This window comes from Phocoena phocoena, chromosome 17, assembly GCF_963924675.1.
Source record: "Phocoena phocoena chromosome 17, mPhoPho1.1, whole genome shotgun sequence".
In the NCBI taxonomy this organism is placed as follows: Eukaryota; Metazoa; Chordata; class Mammalia; order Artiodactyla; family Phocoenidae; genus Phocoena; species Phocoena phocoena.
The window spans coordinates 43,929,326-43,942,290 of NC_089235.1; the positions used below are offsets into that span (position 1 = coordinate 43,929,326).

Below are 12,965 nucleotides of genomic sequence, written 5' to 3' on the forward strand. Positions count from 1 at the left end.
CTCTCGATCTAAATTTACCCCCCACTCCACCTGCAGCCTTATTGCTACTGCTCTGCGCACTGTTGAACCCAAGTTCTTTCCAGGTCTTCCATTTCCTAAGAAAAACAAAAGCCACTTGGTTTTCAGGGCTTTAAACACTAGGACCCGCTTTCTTCCTCCTCATCGGACCTATTGGCCCTCTGTGCTTCCTCACTCGGACTCGATATCCACCTCAGCTGCTCTCTTGCCGCAGCACCACTTCCGGATCTCCGGTGTCTCCGCTTTACTGGTCCGCCCACCTCCCCCGCGCACTTCTAGAGCTTTGTGCGAACCACTAGCTGGGTAGGAGCGGAGACGCAGGCTGGCCAAGGGCCAGCGGTCTCCTCCTAGAAGACGCACTGAATGGCTTCTCCAGCCTGAGAACTCTGGCCCTGCTGTGGAGTCAAGTGGTGGCGGTGGAAGGTTCGTTTGTTTCGAGCACCGAACGGGGCACACCCGGAAGTGCGCTGTACGGGAGCTGCGCCGCCTCAGCAGGCGGGTGCCGGGTACCGGGAGGGGAAGGAGACGCCACGGTACTCTTCGGCGTGTCACCCGAGGGTGCGATACGGCGAGTGGCGTACGGCCTGCTTCTGGCTCTGTTTCTACGGTGGTAGATCCGGCCGGGTTCCGGGGGGCGAGGGCCTCCTGGGGCGGCTGGGCTGGCTAAGGGAGGGGTGCGGCGGCCAAAGGCGAGCCTGCCTCTCCTCATTTTCCCATTCCAGGGGACCCGCTTTCTTTAGGTCACCATCTCTTCCTCTCACTTCTCGCCAGGCGAGTTGAGGGGAGTTGTACTAGTGAGGCAGTCGCGGCTGGAGCAGAGTCCATTTGAGTTTTCTCTGCTTTTGGGAGAAGGCGAGCGGCCGCTTTGGTGGGGACTGTTGCTTTTCGGCCTTTTCAGCCTTTCCTGAGAAATGCCTTTTCCTTAAGGAATGCACCACAGACTCAGTTACCTCTAATGTTTCTGTCTTTATCCCTTTCAGCTTCTGACTTTGACTCCTCTGTACCTTAAAGAATGCTGGAGTCATATGTGACTCCAATTTTAATGAGCTATGTGAATCGCTACATCAAAAACTTAAAGCCGTCAGATCTACAGCTTTCACTATGGGGCGGAGACGTGGTTCTCAGCAAGCTGGAGTTAAAATTGGATGTGCTGGAGCAGGTAAGCGGTGTAGCTGTCACTGGAAACATTTTCAGCCTGCTTGGAAGTAATGTGTGCTTTCCTACACTGACTATGCTTTAAAAGCTTAGTTTTTCTGCTAATGTATTTTGGGCTATCTTGAACTAGAGACCTTGCTTTACAGAATTTTTTTTTTTATGGTTTGTTACTAGTGATGGATTATTAGAATCATAATCCCCCAAATTGCCGCAACAGATAGAAAAAAAATTTCATTGTTCTTGTCAGAATTGTTCACTCTTACTCAGTTCTTAAGCTTTACCGAGTAAGCTAATTTACATTGCTAGGATTCTGTATGACGCTGGAAAATATTCTCTTTTTCCTTTTTGGGGAACGAAGGGGTGCGAAAGACAGCAAGGTCACATCTTGAGGAAAGTTCTCTCAGTGGGAAAAATGACATTACCCATGACATCCTCAGAATATTGAATAGACAGATTGAGAATGCCAGCATAGTTGAAAACTTCTTTCTTAATCACTTTTTTAGTTTCTTTTTTTTTAACATGGGAATGGTCTGATGTAAATGAACTGTAACTTCAAAGTTCATATATTTATTAATTCACTTAGTACACTTATTATTAACATATGCCAGGCAATTCTTTTAGGCTTGAGAATACAAAAATTACCTCTGGGAACTCAGGAGTCAGAGACCAACTGCTTTTTAGGAGATAAGGGAAGACAATCTGATGGTGATGTTATTAGTAACTTTTAGTTATATTCCACTGCTTTCTGTACTATGGAATAACGTGGAGTTAACGCTGAGAAATAATATTCTTGGTTTCTTCCCCTTCCACTCTCCAAGGTTGATTATCTTAATATTTTCATTGTTTTTTAATGAGCACAAATCCTAAGTATACAGCTCAAATTTTGCATATGCATACACCTGTGTAACCACTATCCAGATCAAGAAATAAAATACTTCCTGCACCCCAAAACGCTCTCCTTGCCTTTTTGTAATTAGTACCCCACCCCTAAAACAAGTGACTGCTATTCTGACTTCTATCAACACAGATAAATTTCTTGAACCTGTTCTTGAAACTTAAATGAGAATCACTTGTGTTTGAATTCTTTTGTTCGACATTATGGCCAAGATTAACCCAGGTTCTTGAATGAATGACAGTTTATTCTTTGTATTGCCTTGTGGTATTCCGTTGTATAAAGATTCACAGTTTATATATTTATTTTCCTTTTGAGGTACATTTGGATTTTTTCTGCTTTTGACAATTATGAAGAAAGCTCTTAAGAACATTCTTGTATTGGACAGAGGTGTTGATTTCCTTTAGATGCATACCTAGGAGGCAGGCATATATTTAGCTTTAATGGATACTGCCAAATAGTTTTCCAGGGTGGTTGTACCAATTTACATTCTCACCAGTAATGTGTGGGAGTTCCAGTTACTTCACATTTTTTGCTGTTACTCGGTAAGTTTGTTATTTTTAGCCTTTCCCTGTGCTATTGGCTGTTTGTGTATCTTCTTTGGAGAAATGTCTGTTAAAGTCCTTTGCCCATTTTAAAAAGTTTTTTTGTTACTGAGTTGTAGGAATTATTTATATATTCTGGGTATCAATCCCTTATCAGATATGATGTGCAAGTATCATCTCCCATTGTGGGTTGCCTTTTGACTCTGTTGATATATCCTTTGAAGAACCAAAGTTTTAAATTTTGATGAAGTCCAACTTACAACTTTTTCTTTTGATGCCTGGGCTTTTGGTGTTATATCCAAGAAATCATTGCCAAATCCAGTGTCATGAAGCTTTTCCCCTATATTTTCTTCTAAGAGTTTTATAGTTTTAGCTCTCACATTTAGTTATTTGATCACTTTTCAGTTAATTTTTGTATGTGGTACAAGGATCCAACTTCATATTTTTTTGCATATGGCTATTCAGTTTTTCTAACATCGTTTGTCAAAGACTGTCCTTTCGCTACTGAATGATCTTGGCACCCTTCTTGAAAATCAAATGGTCATTGATAGGAGGGTTTATTTCTGGGCCCTCCATATGATTCCATTGATCTGTATGTCTGTCTTTATGTCAGTATCACATTGTTTTGATTACCATGACTTTGTAGTAAGTTTTGAAATCAGGAAATGTGAAATCTCCAACTTTTTTCCTTTATTAGTTTTAACATTTTTTAAATTTAATTAAAAAATTTTTATCGGAGTCTAGTTGATTTACAATGTTGTGTTATGCTGTACAGCAAAGTGAATCAGTTATACATATACATATATCCACTCTTTTTTAGATTCTTCCCCCATATAGGTCATTACAGAGTACTGAGTAGAGTTCCCTGTGCTACACAGTAGGCCCTTATTAGTTATCTGTTTTACATATAGTAGTGTGTATATGTCAATCCCAGTCTCCCAATTTATCCCTCCGCTGCCCCTTACCAGTTTTTTAAATGTTAGGAAAAATTAATCATGAAGTCATACTAGTTAGGAGTTTTCTTAGTTGGAAAGTTTTAATTCCTGATTTAATTGCTTTAACAGATATAGGACTGTTTAGATTTCTGTTTCTCCTTTTGTTAGTTTTGGTTAGTTACGCTTTTCAAGGAATTTCTCCATTTCCTCAAAATCAGCAAACAATGGTTTGGGCCTAACTTTGTAAATAAAATTTTATTGGAGCCCAGCTATTCTCATTCGTTTACATGTTGTCTGTGGCTGCTTTTGAAAGCTAAAACGACAGGGTTAAGTGCTGGAACAGAGTCTGAATGGCTTGCAAAAGCCTGAAATATTTACTATCTGCTCCTTACTGAAAAAGTTTGTTTGCCTCTGCTCTAAGTTGTCATATTTAAGCCATAAAGTTGGTTTTTTTGGTTTGTTTTTCATTTTAAAGTTGCCTTAAAAAATCTAGGAACTGTTATGATATCCTCTTTTCAATGCTTATATTAGTAATTTGTATTTTCATTAGTATTGCTAGGGCTTTATTAAAATTAGTCGAAACCCAACTTTGTTGATTTTTTTTCTATTGTATTCCTGCTTTCTTTGTAATGTATTTCTTTTCTTTTCTTTTTTTAAATAAATTTATTTACTTATTTACTTATTTTTGTCTGTGTTGGGTCGTCTTTGCTGTGCACGGGCTTTCTTTAGTTGAGGCGAGCAGGGGCTACTCTTTGTTGCGGCGCGCAGGCTTCTCATTGTGGTGGCTTCTCTTGTTGCGGAGCACGGGCTCTAGGCACGTGGGCTTCAGTAGTTGTGGCATGAGGGCTCAGTAGTTGTGGCTCACGGGCTCTAGAGCACAGGCTCAGTAGTTGTGGCACACAGGCTTTGTTGCTCCGTGGCATGTGGGATCTTCCTGGACCAGGGCTCAAACCTGTGTGCCCTGCATTAGCAGGTGGATTCTCAGCCACTGCGCCACCAGGGAAGTCCCCGTAATGTATTTCTGCTCTTATTTTTTTTAATCATTTCTTTTTTTTCCTGTTTCTTTGGATTTGATTTGCCATTGTTTTCTCTAGCTTCTTGAGGTGGAAGCTTAGGTTATTGATTTTCTTCAGCCCTTTTCTACTCTAATATGTGCATTGAATACTGTACATTTTTCTTTAACCGTCTATTTAGCTTTATCACCACGATTTTTTTTTTTTTTTTGCGGTACGCGGGCCTCTCAGTGTTGTGGCCTCTCCCGTTGTGGAGCACAGGCTCTGGACGCGCAGGCTCAGCGGCCATGGCTCATGGGCCCAGCTGCTCCGCGGCATGTGGGATCTTCCCGGACCGGGGCACGAACCTGTGTTCCCTGCATCGGCAGGCGGACTCTCAACCACTGCGCCACCAGGGAAGCCCTATCACCACAATTTTATGTGTTGTCTTTTCATTATTATTCAGCTTAAAAAATTTCATTTTGATTTCTTATGTAATCCATGGGTTATTTAGAAGTGTGTTGCTCAATTTCCAAACATTTAGTGAATAATTATCTTTCTGTTATTGATTTCTAATTTAACTGTATTGTGGTCAGCACATTCTCTGTAATTTTGATCCATTATAATTTATGACTTAGTACATGGTCAAAATTTTATTTTTGTAAATATTCCATGTGTAATTGATGAGACATGTGTATCCTACAGTTGTTGCTTTATTCTTCCATAAATGTCAGTTGCTTCAAATTGGTTATTAGAGTTCTTCAAATCTTATAAATCCATATGGATTTTCATTGTCTGCTTGTTCTGTCAGATACTAAGAGAGGTATGTTAATGGTTAACATCTCCAACTATGATTGTGGATTTGTCTACTTCCCTTTTATAGTTTTGCCAACCTTCACTTTATGTACCTTGAAGTTACATTGTTAAGTGCATACAGATTCAGTATGGTGATACCTTATTGTTGAATATACTTTAAAAAAATCATTCTGAAATATGTCCCTCTTTCATTCACGCTAGTAATTCTTTTTGCCTTAAAGTCTTTTTAATTATACTCTTTCAGAAGTTATTTCAGTTGCTTCTCTAAAGATTACAAAATGGATATTTGACTTATTGGCATCTACCTTAAATCAGCATTCTTACCATTTCCTGAATAATCTTACAATAGTTTAACTGCATTTGCCCTCTTCCTCTCCTGCCTTTTTTGGTATTGTGGTCCTTGTTTTTGTTTGTTCAGTTTGGGTTAGCTTGTTTAGTTTGGTTTAGTTTGTTTTTCTGCTGCCTGCAGGTAGAAGCCTAGGTTATTGATTTGAGATAGTTCTCTTTTTCTACTATAGACATTTACCATTTACAGCTCTACGTTTCTTTAGCTGCATCCTATGAATTTTGGTATGTTGTGTTTTTATTTTCATTCAGTTCAAACGTTTTCTGATTTTGCTTGAGATAGCAGTGTATTTTTGCAGATGTTGGGTGGAATGGTTTATAGATGTAAGGTCTAAATTGGTTGATAGTGTTTTTCAGGTCTTCTATATCTTTGTTGATTTTCTGTCTGTTCTGTTTATTATTGTAAGTTATTGAATTATTTCTCTTCTCACTTTTGTCAGTTTTTGATTTATGTATTTTGGGGCTCTGTTGCTATGCTCATATATGTTTTATATTTTCTTTTTAAAAAGATTTTATTGGAGTATAGTTGATTTACAATGTTGTGTTAGTTTCAGGTGTAGAGCAAAGTGATTCAGTTATACATACACATATGCTCATTCTTTTTCAGATTCTTTACCCATGTAGGTTATTACAGAATATTGAGAATATTGAGTAGAGTTCCCTGTGCCATACAGTAGGTCCTTGTTGGTTATCTATTTTATATATGGTAGTGTGTGTATGTTAATCCCAAACTCCTAATTTATCTCTCCCCACCACGTTTCCCCTTTGGTAACCATAGGTTTGTTTTCGAAATCTGTGAGTCTGTTTCTATTTTGTAAATAAGTTCATTTGTATATATTTTCTTCTTGAATTTACCCATCATTATAAAGTTATGTTATCTTTAGTAACAGTTTTTTTTCTTAAAGTCTATTTTATCTGATAATAGGGTAATTACCTCTCTTACGGTTACTGGTTGCATGATACATGTTCTTTTCTTTTTCCCCTCAGTACACTGCATTTTAAACTATCTTACCACTTTTGCCTTGTGTTGTATTTCTTCAAGCCTGGTACCACACTGTTTGAAAGTTTTACAGACATGTTATTTGGCTTCAACAATTCCTTAAAATTTCATCTGCTGTATTTTCAACCTATGACTGGGATAAACTGTTTTTAATTGTTACTTATTTGCAATGGAGAACACTCATATGAAAACCAGGGGAAAATACTGCTGGAAATTAAGATCATAGAAATTAAAATTCTTTATATGCCTAAAATAGAATACCATACCATTTCCCTACATAGCAAGAAAATATGGTGATTTGATGTATTCAAGGCAAGAAACTGGATCACATGACTTCCTGGGATCTTGTTTATTAATTTTTTTATTACAGTGTAAAAGACATACAGTGTTATATTGTTTCAGGTGTACAATGTAATGATTTGATATTTGTATATATTGCAAACTGATCACCAAAGTAAGCCCAGTTAACACCTGTCACCATACATAGTTAAAAAAGTTTTGTTTCTTGTGATGAGAACTTTCAAGATTTACTCTCTTAGCACCTTTCAAATATGGAATACAGTGTTATTAACTGTACTCACCATGCTGTACATTATATCCCAGGACTATTTAAATTTTATAACTAGAAGCTTGTATCTTTTGACCACCTTTACCCATTTTGTTCACTTTCCACCCCATTGCCTCTGGCAACCACCAATCTGTTATCTGTATCTATACAGAAAAATGAAAAAAAAACACCTTTTTCTTATTTTCAACCTATTTGTGTTTTTGAATCTAAAGTATGTCTCTTGTGGAGAGCATATAGTTGGATCTTACTAGTTTTTAAAATCCAGTCTGACAATCTTTGCCTTTTTTTTAAAATTAATTTTTGTTGGAGTATAGTTACTTTACACTGTTGTGTTAGTTTCTGCTGTATAGCAAAATGAATCAGCTATACATATACATGTATCCCCTCTTTTTTGGATTTTCTTCCCATTTAGGTCACCATGGAGCATTGAGTAGAGTTCCCTGTGCTATATAGTATATTCTCGTTAGTTACCTATTTTATACATAGTATCACTATCCCAATCTCCCAGTTCATTCCACCCCGCCACCCTTCACCCTTGGCATCATTTGTTCTCTATGTCTGTGTCTCTATTTCTGTTTTGCAAAGAAGATCATGTATACCATTTTGCTAGATTCCACATATATGTGTTAATATACGATATTTGTTTTTCTCTTTCTGACTTACTTCACTCTCTATGACCGTCTCTAGGTCCATCCACATCTCTGCAAATGACCCAATTTCATTACTTTTTTATGGCTGAGTAATATTCCACTGTATATATGTACCACATCTTCTTTATCCATTCCTCTGTTGATGAAAAGACAGCCCTCAGATTGGGAGAAAATATTTGCAAACGAAGCAACTGACAAAGGATTAGTCTCCAAACTATACAAAAAGCTCATTTAGCTCAATGTCAAAAAAAAAACCCAACCCAATCAAAAAATGGGTGGAAGACCTAAGTAGACATTTCTCCAAAGAAGACATACAGACGGCCAACAAACACATGAAAAGATGCTCAACATCACTAATTATTAGAGAAGTGCAAATCAAAGCTACAGTGAGGTATCACCTCACACCAGTCAGAATGGTCATCATCAAAAAATGTACAAACAACAAATGCTGGAGAGGATGTGGAGAAAAGGGAACCCTCTTACACTGTTGGTGGGAATGTAAATTGATACAGCCACTATGGAGAACAGTATGGAGGTTGCTTAAAAAACTAAAAATAGAACTGCCATATGACCCAGCAGTCCTACTACTGGCAGTATACCCAGAGAAAACCATATTTCAGAAAGACACATGCATCCCAGTGTTCATTGCAGCACTATTTACAATAGCCATGACATGGAAGGAACCTTTGCCTTTTGATTGGAATATTTAATCCATTCACATTTTGTTTTTATTCATATGGTTGGATTTCTGTCTACCATTTTGCTATTTTCTGAGTGTCTCATGTCTTTTTTGTTTCTCTCATAATCCTTTGCTACTTTCTTTACTATTAAGTAGATATTTTTTAGTATTGCATTTTAATTCCTTTGATTTTTAATTTATTTTGAGTTATTTTCTTAGTGGTTGCTTAGAGGATTACAATATGCATCTAATTTATCACAGTCTATTTGAGATTAATGCTGACTTTATTCCATTAAAGTACAGAAACTTTCTCTACTATAGCTTCATTTCTTCTCCCTCCTTTGTGGTACTATTTTCACATATATTGCATTTCTTTGTTATAAACCTAATATATCAACGTTATAATTGTTTTTTGTGATTGCCTTTTGAATCAGAAGAAAAAAGAAGAAAACATTTATACTGTCTTAATAATTATCTACATATATGCTTTTATTAGTGCTGTTTGTGTGGCTTTGAGTTACAATCTGGTATTGCTTCCTTTCTGTCCAAAGAACTTCTTTTAGTATTCTGTTACAAAGAATTACCTGAGACTTTATTTTGGTATGCCTTTATTTCACCTTCATTTTTGAAGTATACTTTTGCTGGATATAGGATTTTTGGTTGATGGTTATTTTCTTTTGTTATTTAAATATATCATCTCACTGCCTTTTTGCCCTTATTGTTTGTAATGACAAGTTAGCTTTTAATCTACTAAGAGTTTTCTTGTATGTGACAAGTTGATTTTCTGTTTCTGCTTTCAAGATTTTCTTCTTGTCCTAGGCTTTCAAAGTTTTTGCTTTGATATGTCTGGGTGTGGATTTGCTGATTCTTTCTTCTGCCAGCTCAAATCTGATGTTGAGTTCTTTCAGTGAATTTTTAATTTTGTTTATTGTATTTTTAAACTCAAAAATTTCTATTTGGTTTTTTTTTTTATAATTTCTATCTCATCCTTGGTATTCTCTACTTGATGAATCGTTGTGGTCATATATTCCTTTAATTATTTAAATATAGCTTCCTTTATTTCTTTGAACATATTTATAATAGATGTTTTGAAGTCCTTGTGTAGTAAGTCCTACATTTGTGCATCCTCAGAGATAGTTTCTATTGACTACTTTGCATGCTTTTCATGTTTCACAATTTTTAGTTGAAAACTGGGCATTTTGGATAATATGCTTTAGCAACTCTGCATTCTGATTTCTTCTCTCTGGGGATATTTGTTGTTGCTGTTGGTTTATGTGTTTGTTTAGTGCCTTGCCTGGGCTAAATTTGTGGTGTCTGTTTCCTCTGCAGTGTGGCCTCTGATGACTGTGCTCATTTTTTTTTTTTCCTCCCCCAATTCTTTCTGTTTTTAGGCTTGGCTTTCTAGGGATTACCCCTGGGTCACTATAATTGAGTCATCAGCCAGTGATTGGCTAGAGGTTGTTTAAACTTTTGAACCAATAAGGCTTCTGCTCTTTGGCATGGGACATATACATGTACTAGATAATGCTTTCAAAGTTCAAGGAGTTTACAAGTCTGATCCATGTTTTTACTTACTCTGTTTACAAGGCTTCTTGGTCAACCAAGGATGAGTAGATTGTTAGGGGTCTCTCCAGTGTCCTGTCGTCTAAGTAAGCACAGCCTGGCACATACGTATAGCTTTCCAGGTTACCAGGGATACCGAGGTCATAGCAAGGCCATCTTTGGCTGTCTTGTTCTCTGGATTTCTCTGTTAATTTTCTGGCTGGTCTTCTGTTTAGTTTCTTGCACCAACTGCTGTTGTGACCTCAGGGTAGCCTTCCCTTATTGCCCCTGAGATTTCTGTTGTTTTTAATAACTTTGTTCAGTTTTGTCACTGCTTTCTGGGGAGAGGATTTGCCAACCTTCTAACTTAGAATTCTTGAAGTCCTGTCTTACATTCATTTTTATTTTGTGGTAAAAAGCATATAGCATAAAATTTACCATCTTAACCATTTTTAAGTGGATAGTTATGTTAATTATATATATTGGGGTGGCCAAAAAGTTTCTTTGGGTTTTCATAATGTATTACAGAAAAACCTGAATGCACTTTTTGGCCAACCCAATACATTGTTGTTCAACAGATCTCTAGAACTTTTCATCTTCCAAAACTTAAATTCTGTACCCACTGAAAAACTACTTCCCTTTTCTCTTCCCCCAGCCCCTGGCAACCACTGTTCTACTTATGTGTCTAAGAATTTGACTAATTTAGGTACATTATAGAAGTGGAATCAAACAATATTTGTCTTTGTGTGACTGGCTTATTTCATTTAGTACAATGTCCTTGAGGTTCATTATATGTTGTAGCATATGACAGAATTTCCTTTTTAAAGACTGAATAATATTTCATCATGTGTATATACCACATTTTCTTTATACATTTATCTTTCAATGGACATTAGGTTGTATCCACCTCTTGACTATTGTGAATAATGCTGCAAAAAATATGGTTGTACAAATATGTTTTCAGGATCCTGGTTTCAGTTCTTTTTAGTTTGTGCTCAGAACTGAGATTGCTGGATCATATGGTAATTCTGTTTTTAATTGTTTGAAGAATCTCCATACTGTTTTCCGTAGTGGCTGCACTATTTTACATTTTCATCAACAGTGCACAAGGGTTCTACGTTCTTCATATACTCACCACACTTATCACTTCCTGTGGTGGGTTTTTTTTTTTTTGGGGGATAGGTGCCATTATAACAGGTGTGAGATGATATATCATTATGGTTTTGATTTGCATTTCTCTGACAATGATGGTGAGCATGTTTTCCACTATTTGTTGGCCATTTGTATATGCTTTTTGAAAATGTCTATTCAAGTCATTTCCCCGTTTTTAAAATTGGATTATTTGGTTTTTTGTTGTTGAGTTGTCATAGTTCTTTATATATACTAGATTTTAACCCCTTATCAGATAATATGGTTTACAAATAGTTTCTCTCATATGGGTTGCCTTTCCACTTTGCTGAGTGTTTTCTTTGCTCTGTGGAGGTTTTTAGGTTTGATGTAGTCCTTTTCATCTATGTTTGCTTTTGTGGCCTGCTATATTCATTTTTCAAGTATCCCTTTTTTCTGTGTGAGAATATTTTTAAATTGCTTACCTAGAATTATATTTATGAGAGCTAGTCAATCCTCTAAATTTTTCATTACTATATCCTTTGTGCAGCCATAGATATTCTGGTTCTAGGGATGTATTTTTCACAATGTATTTCTGAGTAGTTACAAGTAAATAGAATATTTTTAAGTTGTACAATATATTTTGAGAAGGAAAAGGAATGAAAAGAAAATCATTTCTTTGTGGTTACCTCAGGATGATCCATTTATTATAACAGTCAGCATTTTCTTTTGCCTTTTACAAGGCATAAATGTGTTCTTATTTGTTTATCACAACAACTCTGTGATGAGGAAATGGAAATGATCTTGCTTTATAGTCAGATAATAAGTGTTGAACTTCAGTTGGATCTCCAACATGGGCCATATGGTTCAAAATTCCATGTTTTAATGTAGAATGCTGCCTCTTGTGTTAGTGTTTTGTTAGTTATTCAGATGATTAGTAGCATTCTGGTGATACCAAGGTCTTGAGTTTGGTTCAGGTGTCTTTTAACTTCTCCCTAAGAAAAGCCAATTTGTGCCCATAGACTGCGGTTTTGGTAGCCATTTCACAAATGTATCATTGTTACACAAGTCAAGGGTAGAGATGGAGATGTCATTGGAACATTATCCAAATGGACGTATAACCAACGGAAATGTACTCAGTGCTCATAATGAAAGTTAGGTGCAGTATAGTTGTTGATAAGAGGAAGGGCTCTGGCATCATAGTTTCTGGTTTTGAGTCACAGAGCTCCTAGCTGAGTCATTTTTGAAAGTTAGTTGACCTTTCCATGCCTCAGATTTTTTATCTTTAAAGTGGGTATAATAGTATTTACTTTTTGGGGTACTTACAAAGATTAAATTTTGCATTCAGGTAAAGTGCTTAAAACAGTGTGTGGTACACAGTAAGTGCTCAGTAAACATTGTCTTCATTATGGACACTGATCAAAATCTAATCTGTTCCATTGATTAATGCTGGGAGAAAGTACTGCATCTTTAAAATTAATGAAATAATGAGAACTGTTTAAAAATTGTGACATTCCATTAGAATAGTAGAAATAGATTTTTAGTATTCTGCCCTTTAAAAAAACTTGTGAAGACATAAAGGAGGCTTATACGTTTGTAATAATAAATAGTTAGCATCTTTATATTGATTGCTCTTTGAGGAAGACAGTGTCCTAAGTGCTTTATATAAATTAATTCATTTAATCCTCAAACACACTACTATTATCCAGTTTTACAGATAA

At 36.5% G+C, this 12,965-nt stretch overlaps 1 protein-coding gene across 3 annotated transcripts in view; it reads left to right on the forward strand.

The window, feature by feature from the left end:
- Positions 1–1,030: 1,030 nt before the first annotated feature.
- VPS13B (vacuolar protein sorting 13 homolog B) overlaps positions 1,031–12,965 on the forward strand; it is an 818,081-nt gene continuing 806,146 nt past the window's right edge. For all 3 annotated transcript variants that reach the window (XM_065895774.1, XM_065895773.1, XM_065895775.1), the window contains exon 1: positions 1,031–1,177. In XM_065895774.1, coding sequence (XP_065751846.1) covers positions 1,031–1,177 — 147 coding nt within the window. The remainder of the gene's footprint in view (positions 1,178–12,965) is intronic.